The 19001-nt window shown below is 39.4% G+C and overlaps 1 protein-coding gene across 5 annotated transcripts in view; it reads right to left on the reverse strand.

The window, feature by feature from the left end:
• LOC112159283 (collagen alpha-1(XX) chain) overlaps positions 1–19001 on the reverse strand; it is a 43298-nt gene that overhangs the window by 10257 nt on the left and 14040 nt on the right. For 3 of the 5 annotated variants that reach the window (XM_024293272.2, XM_024293271.2, XM_024293273.2), the window contains 23 exons: positions 16233–16415; positions 14762–14959; positions 12329–12496; positions 11095–11214; positions 10854–11018; positions 10617–10775; positions 10361–10533; positions 9523–9652; positions 8979–9124; positions 8676–8805; positions 7305–7444; positions 6476–6602; positions 6253–6392; positions 6046–6178; positions 4605–4750; positions 4407–4536; positions 4187–4303; positions 3965–4111; positions 3601–3657; positions 2945–2983; positions 2728–2866; positions 1468–1610; positions 1176–1285 (listed from right to left, as the gene is read on the reverse strand). In XM_024293272.2, the coding sequence (XP_024149040.2) occupies positions 1176–1285; positions 1468–1610; positions 2728–2866; positions 2945–2983; positions 3601–3657; positions 3965–4111; positions 4187–4303; positions 4407–4536; positions 4605–4750; positions 6046–6178; positions 6253–6392; positions 6476–6602; positions 7305–7444; positions 8676–8805; positions 8979–9124; positions 9523–9652; positions 10361–10533; positions 10617–10775; positions 10854–11018; positions 11095–11214; positions 12329–12496; positions 14762–14959; positions 16233–16415 (3140 nt within the window). The remainder of the gene's footprint in view (positions 1–1175; positions 1286–1467; positions 1611–2727; positions 2867–2944; positions 2984–3600; positions 3658–3964; positions 4112–4186; positions 4304–4406; positions 4537–4604; positions 4751–6045; positions 6179–6252; positions 6393–6475; positions 6603–7304; positions 7445–8675; positions 8806–8978; positions 9125–9522; positions 9653–10360; positions 10534–10616; positions 10776–10853; positions 11019–11094; positions 11215–12328; positions 12497–14761; positions 14960–16232; positions 16416–19001) is intronic. The other 2 variants (XM_024293274.2, XM_036212970.1) reach the window with 2 other exon arrangements.

Here is a 19001-nt window from a genome sequence, read left to right on the forward strand (position 1 = left end):
CGCCGCACAGCACCTGTCGCTCAAATCGTGCTGCAGGACCTCAAATCCTGTCTGTACCATTGACCGAACATTGAAACTGTCCACCTCTGCCGCGTGAATCGCGTTCGGTGTGAACGTAGCATTAGGAGGTCATGTGATGCAATTCGACTGTCAGGCTTGGTGTGCTGGAGCATTTCCAGATTTCAATTATTGGAACTTTGACGAGGAATTTGCATTCCATCAATCAATCAGCAACTAAGCTTTTGGGTTTGGACGTGTTGGTGATATGATCAGAGTCTAAAGTCTAAAGCTAACATAGGATTGCATAGGTTGGTTGGATGCTGACACCGCAGCCAACAGGAGGACAGCGTCTTAAGTTACTCTTCAGGGTATCGCTTGCTTTAGCTTGCCTGACCCCGGGCTCACACGGCTAGCCTTACAGCTCCAATGCAAGCGCCGCAGTCTTTACGTAACTTTATAAGTGCAAGAGGAAATCCCACTGCAGGCGTTCACGTCCTGCGTCTGCGATCAGGCCTCTGTGGTGCTGCAAATCCATTTTGTTGGGTTCAAATTTTCGCTGGACAATGCAGCTGAACCGCGGCAAATAAAGGGGGGATTAGTGTGAACGTATGTGAGTTTGGAGTTTTATGTACAGCACCTTAAGATGTTTTTTACACAAAAGGTGGTATAAAATTAAAAGTAATTTGAATTTAGAGAAGAAGCTGATTGTTGGCTTTTGTTCTCCTCTACAATTTCATATTTGTCTTATTTGAGATGAGACAATAATGAAAAGGTCCTTTAATTTTATTTATGTTTTATTTTTATCTTCTCCAGAATAACACAGGACAGCAAGTCATCAAACTGGGTCACAAAGAGACAGAGGTACTGCTGAAAACGGCCATCATTTATATGCAGATCCTGCAGTAGATGTTGAAGGTCACAGTGCTGAGAGAGTTTCTGAATGATCTCATGAACCCAGACATGACATGATCACCGATGCTTTGACAGAACTCATCAACAAACTTGACAGGCGACTAGCATTCGGGGTCAACGCGGCTTTAGACGGCAGTTTTCTTTTTGGAGATCTTTGAGTGTGAATTACTTTGTAGAACCAGCTGATGCTATGAATCGTTGTAAATGTGACAAATGTCTCTGTATGCATGTAGAAAGTAAATGAGCCCTTCAGTGTTACTCGCCTTGTGGAAGCTGCCGTAGAAGAGCCTGTGGACCTGCGGTTGATCGAAGGTCAGCTGCTGAACCTCCCCCCTGTAGTCCAGACTGAAGTATTGTAGAAGCTTTGTAGAAGCTGAAGCAAAACATAAAATAGAAATATTTTTAAGTCTAATGAAAGGTTGCCATGACCCTACAAGAATCATCTCAAACCTACAGAAATACCAGGACTTAAGACCAACATTTGTACTGAATTTACCTTGAGGGCATTAGTTTGACAGTTTTTGGTGGATGAATCTGTGCATAAATGTTTCTTACGGTCAATCACCAGTCCCATCTTTGGCTGGAAGTCATCGTCGGTGAGCTGCCAGAGAGCAAACGGCTCCTTGGGCGAGTCCTGCAGCAGACGGAAGGCGATGCTGATGGTGTGCTCCGGAGAGAAACCTGCAGGATGAATGAACCTGCGCAGAGAGAATCCAAACTAAACTTTCTCGCTTTTTCCTCATTAACCCAAAAGTTTTAAAGCTTTTTATCACAACGCAGGAATGTTAAAGAAAATGCTGGATTTAAAAGACTTGCATTGAAGCTGTAATATTACACATATGCGCAAAACTTTATTGAAATTCTAGAAATGTTGAAAAAACCCAATTTTGCAATTACACTGTTTCCATTAAATCATAATCATGCACATAAACTTAAACCAATTCACGTGATAAGTCCTTCAAAAACAATACTTTGATTTACAGCAGATACATTTAAATTTCTGTCACGGCACTAGCGCTCATCATCATCTATCAAAGGAGACGTCGGCGTCTTATTCAGGCCATGGAGCAGAAAGCTACATGGGAGAGTCTACGGATGACGAGAGTTTGTGAAATCATGGTTGGTGATTTTACAGAGGAGCTGTGGATCCAACAATTCTGCATGACAAGCTTAAAATGTCATGAGCTGTGTGATGCCGTGGGACCTGTTGTGGTGTCTGGTTATTGGTCAAGTGACTCATTTCATTCACAAGTTTTGTGACATAAGTCAATTTTGATATGCCTCAAAAACCACCTCATCCAAGCGCGATAATGTTTTTTCAATAAATTTAATTTTTTTCTAAAATGTTCAGGTTTCCATTAGGTACATTTTTTTATTGCGAATCTAGTTTGTGCAATTTCCTAGTCAATGGAAAGGTAGCTGGTGTTTTGAAAGATCCTATCGTATTGGAGAAAATTTAAGAAAAAACCCATGCGTTAGTAAAAATAAAACAAAAGTATTAAAAAAACATTTGCAGATATCCGGTTTACGTGTTAAAATACTGATAATCATCATTAGTTTTCATATACAAACCAGTAGACACTCCATCACAACAGTTTTATCCAAACTTTTTCTAACTGTAAATAATAAAAAAAAATTCTAAGAAAATGTGCTAGTAAAATACAATAGAGATGAATTAATACTTTGGTTTTACACTTTTACTTATATGTTTTGGCTAAAAAGTGAAATGAATGTGTTTGTTCTTAAAGGCCTAAGAGAGTTACAACAAGAGAATAAATGAGGATGAAAGTCAGAAAAAGAAGTAGCAAAACTCACTTGGTGCTCTGAGTGAGCTGCACGTCTTTGTACAGCGTGTATGTGGGGAGAGCGCTAAAGACGAAAGGCTCCGCCGCCACGCCCTCCACTGTCGAATGAGCTGTCTGCGTCAGACCGAACGCCTCCATCATGTCAAAGCCTGGACAAACACGCAAACATGCATGTTTTTCTGTGACGTTTTCTAATTAGGCTCATCTGTGTGTCAGAAGGGTCTCACCTTTAATGATGCTGTTTCTGATGGTCACTTCAGGACAAACTGCAACACAAGAGGGCGATGTTGAGACGAGATGAAAGACCCATCAAGAATGGTTTTACAAAAAAAATGTTTTGTCTGAAAATTAGAGGAAAACTTATCATCTATGATCATAATTTGTATGACAGTATAAACCACAGCTTATCTTAACAACCTACTCCAATGAAAACTGTGTTTTTATCATTTTCTATTTTCTATTTTTCTTCTATTATAGAGGACTTAATGAAGAAAATTAAGCTTAAAATTGCATTTCTCAGTATTTTTTATTTTACGACATTGTGAATCAGGAGCAGATGAAAAAATGCTGCTTGAAAAAGATTGTAATTTGGAACTCAAAAACTATGCTGGGTGGGCCACAAATTGTCTACTCTGAGCCCTCAGTAAAGGGGAGGGGAAGGGGAGCTGGGGTTGCTTGGTGTCAATAATCCAGCCAACAACTCAAAGGTAAATTTCTAATGAACTCCTGCCAGTCTGCAGCAATTATATCATAGAAACTGACCCATGTTTTTTGATTTTGGCTAAAAATGACAATCATAATTAATCATAATTAAAAGACCACTGGGAATGCTGTTAAAATCATTTAAAAGTGGGACTTTAAAGGAGAAATGTTGGAGAGTCACCTTCATTGTGAATGGGATACATCCTGGGATGGATGGGAATTTTGGCCGGAGCTGCAGCTGTAAAACAAACATTGATGGTGACAGAAAAACAAGCAGCAAAAAAAATAAGATTATTTACTGACAAAATACACTTTAACACTTTATTTAGCTTAAGAATTAACATATTATTGTATTCAGTGGTTTCTGAAAGTAGAAACGTTTTCAATGGTCTGATAAATTGATCATTTCATTGCAACACAAGTGGACAGGGGAGTTGATTGAAAAATTCTTATTAACTCAAATTTTAGGAACATTTTTTAACCCTACCTAAAAACTGGACCTAACAATCTCAAACTTTGTCTGCTAACATCAGAATCAGCCTCACCGGTTGGATGGAGAATGGACACGGCAGCGCCCTCTGCTGAGCCGAGCAGCGAGCGCACGCTGATGCGGTAAAGCGTCTCGGGCTCCAGCTCAGTGAAGCAGTGGCTGCTGCTGGACTCGTCCAGCGTTTCCTCTTTGGTCTGCTTGTCTGTGAACAAGAGGAACAGGACGGGTCGATTAACGCGGCTGCAAACACGAGTCTACTCCTGCAGCATCCGCTCACCTTTGACGGACTGGATGGTGATTCGATAGCCGTCCACCGCAGACACCCGCCTCCATGACACGCAAATGCTGGTGTGGTCCAGCTTGACCACGCTCACACTGCTGACCCGCAAACTGGCTGTAAGTCAGACACCCCCAATCTCAGCCTGAGGCCTCCCACTCTCATCTTTTCACATTACTGCTGGATTTTCTGATCCACACGGCGTTTTGTTTTGACTCACTGGTTTTGCCTTGAGCTGACCCGCTGCCCCCCTCCCTGCTGCGATACTCTGCGGAGACCAAGATGCTGTAGCGAGTGTCGGGCTGCAGCGACTTCAGCACCACCCGCTTTTCATCCCCTTTCACCAACACCTGTCACCAAACAAACACCAACTCAGACGAGGATCCCTCATGGATTCCGCAGGATGGCGTCCACTCACAGAGCTGTCATGGCTCTCCGCTCCGCTCAGCGCTGTGTAGGAGACGCGGTACTGGAGGACGTGAGCGTTGGGAGGTTCCCAGCTGACCAGCATGCTGATGGGAGTCTCCTCTGAGACCGTCACGGCTGACGGGCCTCCGCCGGATACTGCAAAGACCGGAAAACAAAAATCAGGGAGGTCCGTCTTCTTGTTTCAGTTTGACTATAATAAGACGAGAGGAACTCTGTAGAGTAGATCAACACAAGGTCAACAACACCTGAAAATGCTTGAAATGAGAAGAACTGTTTGATAATACAATAGTGATACCTGGCAAAAATACAGATACATCAGTACAAAAATAAAACATCAGTTAAAAAATATTACATATATAATATAAAATACAAGGGACAGGTAGAGTTAAAATCATGGACTGTACATGAGAACTGGACTGAGTTTAGAAAACTGTGTGAAAAGCAATGTGAAGAGTTCTTTTAATGAGCCTGCAACATTTTCCGATAACATTTTGATAAAGTTGCTCTTTGTTGCTCCCCGTGTGTCCATGGCTTTCACTTTACATACTGTAATGCCCGGCTACGGTGGCCTTGTTGGTTCAGTTGTTCTACTCTGAGCATGGAGCCTATTCAGACTGAGGAATCTCAGAGCAAACACAGTTCAGTCTAATTGGGAACACACTGAGACCACCTCAAAAGATGGGTCAGAGAGCAATTCCTGGTCCCGGACCAGGGTCCGCTTGGATGTATTCAAACTGAAAATTTGTTCTGGAAAAGAACTCTGGTTCATTTTAAGCAAACCAAATGTCTCCAGTCTGAAATCACCCTGAAAGACCCAATCCTATGAAAATCCTCCTTTTGGTGTTTTGAATATGTACTTGTAGCAGTGTTCTCGTGATGGAAGAAATATATGAAAACAATTCAAATTTAAACTTTGTTTCTGAGTATTTCTTTATTCAAATCAAGATAGATCAGATAAAAACCAGCCTTTTGAAAAAAGCACATATTTGTGAAGCAGCAATTGTAGTGGACGGTTCAAAGTCTCCATGCTCTGCTCAGTTTTTGATGCACCCGCTGGATAAAGGACTAGATTCATGAATGTCTTTGTTTTCCTTCTTTGAGCTGGAATCTGGATCAAAACTGTACGGCTGGATGGTTCCAATAATGGTCACCATTTTTGTTGCATCGATAATGTTAGGTTGGGTTTTGAGGGGCTGTAAGCTAGTGAAAGAGAGGGTTAAAAAAAGGGATCATTCCATATTAAAGGAGCGTTACTTCTGCTCAAATGGTCCCACCTACAACCCAGAGGTGAATTTCCCATGAACTCCTGCTGCTTTAAAAACAAGACTTTTTATTTGCCACAAGAACATGTTAAAACACATCGGAGTTGGTCTGTTATGTGTGTAGAGCTGCAGAGAGCATTGTATGAGCAAACATGAAGTGTGACTTACAGGTGCTGTAGCGTGTGGCCACTGCTTCACTCTGAGCTCCGTCTCCATACAGAGCAGACAGAGAGATCTGGTATTCCTTATCGTCTTCTATCCCCTCCAGAACGGCCCCCTCACTGGCTCCGTTCACCCTCAGCTGAGAAAGGGTTTTTACATTCACATTAATAATTACAGGAGGAGCCCCAAATGCTCAGAGACGCCCGACCCCACCTGTCGCAGGTCTCCTCCACTGAGGGAGATCCACTTGATGAGATACAGAACCACATCATCAGCTGCTGCCTCCCAGCGAACGGTGATGTCACTGCCGGAGAAGTTAGTCACCCTGAGGTCTGACGGGGACGGCACCTTCACTAAAGGAAACAGGAGGTTTTATGAACGGGTGAAATGTGTGCGCTTTGAGAAAGAATGTCCAAGGTGTCTCTGTGCATCTTACGTGTGGTGATGTTACTGGTGAGCGAAGCAGAAAGGCCTTGTGGGTAATGAGACTGCACTGAAACCAGGTATCTGGACAGAGACGAGAGGTTCTGCACCAAAACTGAGTTCAGGCCGGAAACTTCCACCTGCAGAGAGAAGAATTCCAAGCTGCTTCATGCAGAAGAAGTCTGCAGACTAGAGGATAACATGTTTTCAGGAATACCACAGGATTGCTGAGGGATTCCTCTGAGATGGGAGTCGTCTCTTCCAGATCAAAAAGATACTTCAAAAATTATACTCAATAACTCATTTATTGTTTAAAATACAATAAATCAGACAGACGAATACAAAGAAAATTCTTATATTTGTAAGTAATTTAACAAAATATTCATCTTTTTGGTTGTGACAACAAAAGGTAAATACTTGATGTGCAGATAACAAAATTTGTGAGAAATAATGTATAGAATAAGGGTAGAGTTCATCAGTTGTTACTGTTTTATTTTGCTCTTTTACAACTTATGCTTTTATTTTTTTATTTAAGATCAATGATGGAGGAATTGATCTTTGAAATTCGACATGTGCCATATCTTCTTAGTTTTTCTTAAAAGAACTCTTTAAACCAGTTTAGAACTAAACTACTAAACTAAGTATAAACTAAAAATAATCAATAAATGCTGCATGTTAAATTGTTTGCTAAAACAAGACAAAATATATATTTTTTGTTTTTAAAACTAACTTTTAGTCATAAAATATTACAATTCTTTATTAAAAGTTTGGTTTTGGTTCATCTGCTGTTATGATCACAGATGTAATCTTGCATTTCAAAGTCAGCGTTCTGATGGAGTTACCCGTTTGACGTCGCTGCCGTGGTTAGTGCTGTAGGTGATCCTGTGACCCGGAACACCCAGAGCGCCGGGCACCCAGCTGACCCTCAGCTCGCTGTGGGTGACCAGCGGGAACTGGATACTCAGCGGAGCTGGAAGTGGGACTGTGTGGACAGGAAATAAAGAATGTTTATTTGTAGAACTCACATACCTTTAAAGGAGAAAGGACATTAAATCTGCTGGTTTTAATCATGACAATGTTTAAGTAATTATCCTAAAAGCTATTTTATATTCTAACTTTAGTATCAATAATTTTGATTACAAAGAGGATTTTTGCTAATTAAAATCACAAATTGATTTATAAAATAAAAGACAGCATGAAACAAAAACCTAAACAAGAACAAATTAAAACATCCAAAATTGTTTACAGGTTATATAAGTGCAAATGTGTCAATTTTTGTTTAATAGTACCTATTTTGGTATTAATGGAATGTGCAAGTACATATATACATTTTTGTGTTTTTATTTTCCTTAATTTTTTAATCAGTTGTTCTTGTTTTTTTTCTCTTTTTCTATTTTTATTGCTTAAAATGCTAAAAAAGCTAAATAAAGAGTAAAAGTGTTAAGAAGAGTTGGGCTAACTAATGATAAACCAATAATTCTCAAAACTTCTTGATTACAATATGCTGTAAAAAAATGCAAAAAAAGCATATTACAGATAAAATGTGAGAAATTTAGTTTTAAAATGCTCAATTTTAGAATTCACACACAAAAATGCAAACACAAATTAACACTAGCTGCGTTTCCACTCCACAAATGTGCAAAACTTTATAAAAATTCTAGAAATGTAAAAAAAAAAAAACAATTCAACAACTTCACTGTTTCCATGAAATCATATTTATTATATTATTACTTTGATTTACAGCAGTTACATTCACATGTGTGCCACAGAACCAGCCCTCATTATCGTCCATCAGGGGAGACGTCTTTCAGGCCATAGAGCTGTGAGCTGGGTGGGAGCGACTACAGAAGAATTTTGGATTTCTATAAATGGTAGTTGGTGATTTTACAGAGGAGCTGTGGACAATAACAACAATGGAGTATCACACGCTCAACTTCTGATGAGCTGTGTTGCTGTGGGACCTCTTGCGTATCCGGTTGTTGGTCATGTGACTCATTTCATATGATATAAGTGTTCCATTGCAGTTTTGCGTGATATTTCAATTTTGATTTGTCTCAAAAACCATCTCTTTCAAGTGCAAAAACTTTTTTTGACAAATGTGAGTTTTTTTGGAATTGTTGTGTTTCCTTTAGTCAAATTTATTATTGCTAATTCAATCTGCGCTATTTCATAGTAAAAGGAAACAGAAAAGAGGTTTTTGTAAAGTTTCTCACGTGTGGAGGCAACAGACGTGACAGGATCGCTGGGGTCTTCATCATACAGGGCGTAGAGGGTGACGGAGTAATCGGTTGCTGGCAGTAACCCTTTCAGCTCCACAACCGTCTGATCAGCACTGAACTTCTCCTGCACAAACACAACCCCCCCACAAAACAGTTCAACCAAAAGCTGCAGGGATTTCTAGTCAAACCTTTTCTGCAGGGACATCTTTACACGTTTTAATAGGATGAAATCGACTTTCAAAACTAATTTTTAAAAATCATAGTTTTGTAATTTTTCTAGGCTCAACAGTAAATGACCTCCTTGGCGTCGTCAGGTTCTCCATCGCTGAGTGCTGAGTACAGGATCATGTACTGAGTGGCGCCGGCGGCCGGACTCCAGCTCACCCCTAACGAACTGTATGAAGAAGGCGTCACCGCCAAGTCTGCCGGCATGGCCAGGGGCACTAAGTGAGACGAGGGACAAAGCAAGGAGAGAACAGAAATGAGAGGAGGTTGGTTTATCGAGGATGTTCTCACCCTGTCTTCATGAGGTTTACAAACACGCACAGTTTGTTTCAGGAGGCTGTCATGTTCATTCACATTGCAAATGTGCCTTTCCTTTGTAGCTTCATTTAATTCCCAGTTTCCCAGTCTAAACTGTGTTCATGCTTCTAATTTTCAAGTTTCCTTTCTAGTTTTCCCTATTTACTTCCCTAGTAGGTGCTTGAAGGAATATGAATAAGAAAAAAAAACTTAAATAAAATGAGAAAAATATTCATCTGTTGTCAAATGGAAAAAAACCCATAACTTTATTGACAAAAACATGGCTTCCATTACGATGTAGGAGGCCAGCTTCACCCACACGTTGTGACGGTTCCTCTGAGCGCCAAACCGACATTGTTTGCGTACACGGGGAAGATGGACAAGTGGTAGAGTGTCTGAGCCGAGAGCCCGTCCAGTAGTACCGTGGACTCAGAACCAGGCAGGACCACCTAAACAAAACACAAATAAAAATACAGTAAGTAATTAAACCAATATTTAAAAATCGTTGTTAAATAATAAAATGTTCCTGGTCACATTTGATTACACGTGATATTTTAGAAGCCACTGTTTTATGGAGAAAAAAAAGGCGGCATTTTGAATGGCCAATACGCCATTCTTCCCTGCGATTTATGACCCATTTCGCCTGTTGCCATAGTACAGACTGTAATTATCCAAGTTCCCAGGTTCAGTAAATGCACCAGGACTGAGGTTACCACCCTCAACGATTTTGATTGTTCCTTTGTGTTAGCCTGGCCCCCATGAACCAGAACAGACCAAAAGTTTCAAAACTGAAATTTTCAGATTTCAAACAAAAAAAAAATAGTTGAAAATGAATACAAAATTTTAAACAAAAATTTAAGCTTTGAAACTAAAAAACAGAAAATGTGAAGCTGAAAAAAAAAGTTTGAATTACAGAAAGTTTCAGACACTTTAACTTTTTTAGCTTAACATCATTATTTCAGCTTGAATTTTTCAAGTTTTTTTTTACTTAGGTTTCAAATGTTTTGGCTCTAATTTGGCTCCACATTGTTTCAATTGCTTTTTGAATGACAAAAATAATCTTGGTTTTCCTTGAATCTAGGACCATTTTCAGCCGCTGTGTTATGACTTCTAGGGAAACGTGTTTTGAAGTTCTCAAAAGAGAGTGTGCGTCTAACCTCTTGGGGACTCGGACCCTCGGTGCTGTGGTACACCACTCTGTACTGCTGGACTGGTTTAGCAGGGTTGGTCCAGTGTAGCTTCACTTCTCTGGATCCAAGCTGAGAGAAGCGTAGATCTGCCGGGCTGGGGAACAGGAGAGCCGGGTCCACCGTCGCCCGTGGCTCTGCTCCTTCACAGGAAATGGTAAAATGAAAATATTCCTCCTGCTGTCGCCCAGCCATGCAGACGGAGCTCTACAGGTGTGTGTCGTACGTTTTTTAACGCCACGGTCCTCGATCCTCGAACACAGGATGTGAACCAGCCGTGACACCAGCTTGCTGAGCAGAGGGAAGTCGTTGACATTGTAGACGTTCAGATCCACCGGCTCCGACGCCATCTGTCTCAACTCAGCTTCGTCTGCGTTCTTCACACCTGAACCACGTGAAAGCAGTAAGACGGATCGAACTGACTCTGGAGACTCAACAAAAGAGTCAAACTGCTGCTTCCCACCTACAGCGATGATCTCCACGCCTGCTCTCTTCAGCCGGTCCGCCGCAGTGATGGCGTCATCCTGAGATTTACCATCAGTCAACAAGACCAAAAAAATGGGCGTGTCCGTTCTTGCGCCTGCCTCGGCCCTCAAGTTCTTCTCCATGACGTGAAGCAGCGCCTGTCCTGGGAGGCGACCGTCCGGTTACGCACACACAAACCAGGCCGAACGGAGCTGAGGAAACACTCCAAGTGTTCCTACCTGTAAACGTGTTCCCGCCTTTGTACCTGAAGTTTCGTACTCCTTCCAGCAGCTGCTCTTTGTTGGAGAAGGTGCCAAGGTTCCACTCTGTCCGGGGGTCCCCACTGTACTGAGTCAAGCCTGAAACAATGATTTGGGTTACTTGTAATAGAGTCTGGACTAATTTCAGCAAGGAGATCCAGACCACCTCATGACATACTATTTGTGATCCTGTCCCTTAATGCTCCATTTCACCAAAGGGATTTGAAACCCTTCCTTTGGTTAAACTGATGAGTTCCGGTTGAGATAAAGATGCTTTGAACTTTAATGAGCTCCTCTGAATCTAGTGCATGGAATGACCACAGGGATGCACTTGCCATTACAACAAAGGTAGGCGATCCCCTGGGGCCCCCAGCGCTCCAGGGGCCCCGAGCTGAACGCTTGATAAAAGCGTTCAGCTCCAAATAATAGTTTATGTAAAAAAAAAACAAAAAACAAAATCACTGATAAAGCATGAAACTGATCATATGAAAATGGTTCATCCTCCTCCATTCCTCTGCAGCAATGGTATATTCCGGGCAACAACAGGTGGGGAAACTTGCAAGTTAGCTAAGAGATAGATTAGGCCAGGGGTGTCAAACTCAATCGCATAGGGGGCAAAAATACAATGACCAGTTGCAGGTGATGACAATTTAAGTGTCCCTAAATGTAACCAAGTGACAAGGGACAAGGGACAAGTGGAGTGGACTCTTCTGAACAGACTGAGAAAACTAAGGCCTTAGTCACATGCAGCCATACAACCCTTACAGCTCATAAACAATAGCTCACAGTAGGTCGTGCACAGAAAGTTTTTTGGGTACGTGGAGGTTCATAGACAGGAGTGGCTTTTTGCAGTCCCCTGCGGCCACCCTTAGTTCATGAAAATGGAACATACCATTGTCATGGGTGTGATAAGTGTATCGCGAAGTATTCGTAAGACTAATGGAAGTTGCACGCACTTATAACGTACCGGTGATGCTGTCATACAATGCCCTAATACCACACTCTAGTCTTAGTAAGGTGTGATTACTGGCTCCTTACTGACCACCATCTGCGTGCAGCAGGTTTTTAGGAGGTTTCAGAGAAACTTGGGGTTAGAGAGCACTTAGTAAAATAAAAAAGACTGTCTTTGATTTGTGACAAACGAACAAAGCAGTGTGTGCTTCTGTAAGGAATGTGAGAATCAGCTGGAATGAGAGTGATGGCTGCTCCTCACTAATCTGAATGTGATCTGGTCCAATACGGAACGGTGTCATCAAGGCCTCCAGGAAGTCTCTGACCCGCCTGAAGTTGGTGCGTCCGATACTCCAGGAGCCATCCACCAACAGCACGATGTCTGCAGCTGCTTCGCTGCTGCACTTAAAAGGTTTCCTTGGAGACGAACCTTCAAAATAAGACACAGGAAGTGAGCAGGAATAGACTATTTAGATTTAGGGACACTGAAGCTTTCCGTATGTAATAAACAAAAACAAAAGTCTGAAATGTTAATATTTACATAAAATTATATACATTGGAAAAGCCTTGGAAAAGAATCAAAACTTTACAAATAAAACTAATCTAAATATTTTACAGGATATTTTTTAAAAATACAGACTGCATAATCTAAAAAAACACCAAAAATATGGTGAGAACTGCTCACTGTGATTGCAAATAACACTTTGATAGGCTGGAATATTGTGAATACGTTTTCCACCAAACATGATTAAATGTGGTTCATTGAGATTAGATAAATAATCTATTTACATGGATATGTCTTATCTGTGAGGTCTCATTTAGTAAAATGCATTACTCAACTTTAACTTTAAGTTTCTTAATTGTGTCAAGCATGGTCAGTTACAACATATTTCAATCAACATAGACACATCACATATATAAATAACCAAAACTAAGTCACCATCAGATTCAAAGAGTATACATCCTAGTACATTGTATAGCAATTTATCAGAATAGTGGTGTATACAAATATGGTAGAGCTGGTTATTCAAATAATTATGCATCTTGTGCTACAAGAACCAAATTTGGTATTGATGTACCTTAGGATTTGCTCTTTAAGAAAAAAAAGCACTTTAGCCACAAGAAAATCCAAGACTTTTATATATATAAATATATATCAAGACTGGGAATTGATTAATGAAAATTTACCGAATTAATTGCAAATCTGGAAAAAATCAAACGCAATTTATCACCACAAATTATCTTTTCTAGTTACAGTATTTTCTGGCCACTTATTATCAGCAAATAATCACAATATGAAATCACACGCAGAATTGCACATTTAAAACGTCTATTTTTAAACTCTGCTTTTGTCTACTTTTGAATTGACTTCTGTATTTTCAGTTTGAAAGACTACATACTTGCTTATTTGATATAACTTTAATCAGGACTACCAGACCTATTTGACATTATGTTATATTCACACACTAGACATAAAATTATGCAAAAACTGAAAATTCCATCTGGAAAAATGGGATTCATTTTGCTTCGGACACCCCAAAAATGTTTAACAAGCAGTTATTACTACATAGAGTGAAGGTTTTAGGGGAAATTTTATAAAAACAAGACAAAAATTTGTCAACAAACGAATCAACATGTTTTTGAATGAAAATACAAAAAAAAAAAAAATCCCGGCTAAAGTCACACCAGGCAGCCCAAAAATTATTTCTCTCTTCTTCTTTCCAGGAATTCTGTTTTTTTCCAGCTTTTTATTTGTTTCCCATACATTTTTTATTGTGTTTGTGAAGCTGGATTTCAAGGCGGCTCGACAGGAATCTGCTCACAGTTGGAGGCGTGTCTGTCCATTCTGAACTGCTCACCTCCCACGACGTCGGTGGGCGGGACTTTCGTGGGAAACCGCGGAGTTTCCGCAGTTTTTAGACAAAACCGGTGCTTGTTATTGTGGAAAATTCATGTCGGTCCCCATCCCAAAATAAAATAATTAGATTTCTCATTTCTCCTATATATATATATATAAAAATAAATAAATGATGGACAAATAATAGTGTTCAGCTTATTCTTTTGCGACTTGAGCAAATAGACAATGAATGTTTTTGTAACAATTGAGTGTATGGTCGCCATCTTTACAAATGGCCGCCATTTAGTATTTTTCTCATGGCCAAAATGTTTTTCTGAAAGAGGAGATCCATGCCAAATTTGGTGGTTTTGCTAAAAAATGCACGATTTCTGTGAAATATCAACCTGAGCTCCACTAATAAATAGTGAGTGAGCAACAAAGACGAGGTCAGGGACCGAGCGCTGCTTGTAATCTCTATTTTCTTTGTTCAGTAAACAGAAGAAGCACTGGGACCGTGTGCAGACAGGAAAAGGTCGGCGTGGCTCCCTGGAGTGTGAAGCTGAGCGAAGGCACACGAGCCCTGCAGCAGAACGGGACGGCCTGTCATTACGCCTTAACTGTCCTTCCTCTTGTTCAAACACTGTCATCACATCGCAAACCAACACTTAGAACCTTCTGTTTCTTCACTCCAAAGACATGCCAGTGCCCTCCAAAGCTAATAAAACCTATGCTGACCTTCCTTTATCAGAACTGCTGCATTTCCATCTATTTAAATCATCATTATAGTCTAAAGCAGAGACAGAAGCTTATGTTTTGGTCTTTTTTATATATATACACATAGAAGGGTTCAGATTTTACCTGTAACTGACTGGGTTGGAAATTGAGACTTTTTGGGTTTGTCCTGGTTCAGTTTTCCGTCTTCTTTCCTGTGCTCTTCATTATTCTCCATGTTGGATTCATCACGCTCTTTTTCCTTCTTCTTCTTCCTTTTCTCTTTAGGGGCCCTCCCCGGGGCCTCATCCAGGATCCTGAGGGTGGTTTCTGGAGTTGCTGGATCTGAAGTAATGGGTGGGAAACAGTAAGATAAGCAAAGATTGTTAAGCAGACTAATTATTACTGATAAAGACAGGAAATTATCAAAGGAAAATGTGACCAGGAAAAGTTTTAGTTTATTTTTTAAAAGATTTTATTTTTGTTCTTTTGGCTCAGCAGAGAAAAGCCCACCATTCACCTGCTTTTATTGTCAACTCCCAGAGCTCTTATTACAGTGTAGTTTTGATTCTTTTTAATATGATGTTTAAACGTGATTATACCAGGAGGGGCTGCAGGGTCCTGTTTAACACAAACACAGTTACATCCTTTTTTCTTTTTCTGACTGAAAGAGAACAAAGAGAAACGTCTTTTCGGGGTGTGTGTTTCTAACTAAAATGAATGACGCCTAATTAGTTTGTCAGCATTTAGAAAATATAGATACAAAAATTCAACACTTTTTAAAATTTTAGCTCAAACTCTCAACAACTTAGTAAGAAAAAAAGCGTCCTGTAACTTAACCTGCTAAAGTCTATCAAAGAATTGCCAGAAAATTTAAATTTTGCAGAATTAAGATGTTTTTTTAAATCCTTTGAAGAAATCAGAAAAAGCATTTTTTTTATAAGATATAGATGGTATTTATGTGAGTTTTTGCCCACAACAATATTAATTTAAGATGTGAAAATATTGAAATCACTGATTGGAACAAAGATATCATATTTTCAAAATTGATCCACACATTTTTAACATGAGGAAACTGTATTATAAACAATTAATTATCAACGATTTTTACATTCTTTCAATTCAGTAGATCAGTAGAACAGTAGATAAGTTATTCTCACCATAAAGTTAGAAAATTAGGACCATTTTTTTCCCACCAAAATTGTTTTAAGATTTCATGGAAGCAACCATTATGAAATGAGTAGGAAAAGCCTTCTACTGCCCCTAGTGGAAGGATGGTAAACTACACGGGGTAAAACTTTTATACGGAAAGTTTGGATCATGCAAATGAGGTTGGGGTCTCAGAATTACAATATAAATGTTATTTTGTATTAACTTGGTTCTTCCCAATTGATAAAAAAGTTGTTATATTCTTACAGATCAGCTTTTTTCCTCTCAAAAACACGACAGCTAACTGGAAATTTATGCACAACAAAAAATAGAACATCTAACAAAGATGCCCAAACAACCTTCTTTTAATTGATCTAATTTCCAACGCATCTTTATTTTGAAAGTTTTGATCCCGTACTCAGCAACTACAGTGTTTTCAAACAGGCTGTTTTACATCGGTGGGAAACACCTGCGTTGGCGGCAGTTGTCGTGGTAGCGATTGTTATGGGGTAAGAGTACAGAACTGTTGGCAGATCAGGCGGACCGTCTGTTGCCTCCTCCAGGTCTCCAGAACCGGATCCGCCCGGCAGCAACTTCCTCTTCTCTTTGGGGATGCCGCTCCGGATCACCTTATCCTCCCGCAAGTGCTCCACTGGAAGAGAATCGGAGAAATGTGAGCACCTAAGCTTACGTCAACAATGTGATGGTCTAAAGTTACATTTTTATTGGCTGTTTACTGCTGCCCGCCGTGTCCTCCCAAACCCCCTACCTTGCCCTGTTTGCACTTTGCCAAATCTCTTTGGGCTTGCATGGCCGTTTAGTGCCAATTTAATTATGTCAAGTTACTTTACTGGTTTATAAATGTTTCCATAGCCATCATATCTATCTGATAAAATGTTAAAGTATGAGCCCTTACGGACCCTGAGACTGTTAATGTTTAAAGGATGGCTCATACCATCCTTTTTTAGCAAAAATGTAGAAATATATTTATTTGATATTTCTTTCCATTAAGGTCTACTTGTTTTTTTATTTATTTGATTAAATGTGGAGCCAAATTGAGGCAATAAAGATCTGGAACCCAGATATAACAACTTGAATTTTTTAAAGTTGAAATATTGGTGTTAAGATAAAAAAAATTAAAGTGTCTGAAAGTTTCAGCAATTCTAATGTAAACTTATTTATTTCCAGCTTCCTATTTTTAGTTAGTCACAGCGGGATCATGCAGGTCTTGTATGATTTTTACCAGGAATCACCAGAATTGGGCCAAAAGTTTCAAACCTGACAATTTCAGATTCGAAACTGAAAGAGAAGAATTGAAATTGAAAAAAAGTTTTGACACCGAAAAAAATTTGAAGCTGAAAAGAACGTTTCAGATGTTTTAATTTTTTTCAGCTCAACACTTATATTTAATGTTGAAATTTTCAAGTCGTTTTATTTGAGTTTCCAATCTTTATGACCCTTATTTGGCTCAATATTTATATGCTTTTCCTTTTTCTGTATTTTCTCTTTTCATATGTTTTATCTGCAGTTTTATCCTCAGAGAGATCCCTGTTGTGGTGGAACAGGGGGTTTGCAGTGGGATATTCCGGGTCTGGCTGCTGGCCTTGATCAGGCGGTATCCCATGGTGACGTCCTCTGTGATCACGATGGGGTCGGTCTCTGGTGGACAGTTCCCTAAAATATCACTTCCTCACATTCCCATGGCGGTTCCTGTTTCTATTAACGTTTTTTTTTTCTGGTCATTTTGGAACTATTTTTGTTGTGAGGGGTCGGCAGGGTTGAGAGGATTCTGTGTGGTTTATTATTCTAATTGTTGTAAACATGTAAGACACTATGTGTTCCTGTTGCATGAAAAGTGATTTATAAATAAACTTTGAATTGAATCGAATACATCAGCTTTGGTCATTGATACATATTATTGGATTGGAAATCACATGACATACGGCATGACAGACGATTGGCATTACTGTGCATTTAGCTTTCTCGAGTGATGAACGGAGGAGGTCCGAACAAGTATGCAAAGAACCACAAAAAGGGATGCAATGTTTTGCAACTTCAAAAAACTCCACAACAAAATAATCCAATGGAGGGAATCATCACAGGACAGTAATTGCATTTTAATAGAGAGAAATCGGGCTAAGAACCGTGAACTATACGCTAAAGTGGGTGCTAGCGACTCGTGAGTAGCATGCTAGTTTGGTTCTTCAGTGCATGTTTTTATTGTTTGATGTTTTAAACCATGACTGATGTTATTTGCACATATTTATGTGCAACCAGCACAAAAACTGATGTAAACTCTTGTTGGCAACACGTAAAATGTGCAGCCAAGATGCACATTGCTGTGCTAGCAAAGTAAAACGCAGCTACTTTAAGAGGCTCAAATGTTGTTGTCAGTCGCACTTTTTTTTTTTAAGAAAGTGAAAGTGAGTTTGTACATATTTTTCTAAATACCTGCCGCCAGTTTTGAGCTTCTTTCTTGGGCGCACAGACTGGAGAAAGCCCAGCTAGAAAATGCAGAGTCAACTTTCTGCTCAGTTACATAAACAAAGCAGAGAGCAGTTGTTGGGAAGGAGCTGTGGCCCAAAACTTTAACCTGCTACACCATTTACAGCTATTATCAATGTGTTTTGAAAGTTGAAAAAATGTTTCTTGTATCAGCTAAGATGCCAGCTGGAGCCTTATTCTCAAAGTACTATCAAATCGTTTATTTAAAGGTAAATTTTGAATGCAATTGAATGTATTTTCTATGCATGTAATCCAAAAACAAAAGTTCTAGTTTCATTTGAAAATGTGGTAAAAGCTGAGTTTTTTTTTTTTGTTGTTAGTTTATTTTAAAGCACTTTGAGGTGTTTTTAATAGAGAAGTTACTAAACTTTGTCAGTCATTTATGAGGCATGCCACATCATCAATCTCCCTCTTTTCTGGGTTTGGGTGACAAGCATTAACAAGCTCAGTTATACAGATTTTAGCACAGAGGCGAAAATCATAGATATTTAGAAGTTGTTAATTTGACAGCAATGCATTACCTGTAGCAGTAGAGGGTGCAATTCTTGCACTATTTACAGATTTATTTTTATAGATAATAAATATTTAAATATACCACAAGATCAATAATTTTCCAAGTTTTAATTAAAGCCATATTTTATAAAAATCGGTTAAGAAATGAAAATGCATATTTTTTGTCTTTTTTAGTATTTCATTGTTTGATTTCTTAAAATAAACCAAATCCAAATGTTCT

Source organism: Oryzias melastigma, linkage group LG7 (assembly GCF_002922805.2).
Source record: "Oryzias melastigma strain HK-1 linkage group LG7, ASM292280v2, whole genome shotgun sequence".
NCBI classification, from domain to species: Eukaryota; Metazoa; Chordata; class Actinopteri; order Beloniformes; family Adrianichthyidae; genus Oryzias; species Oryzias melastigma.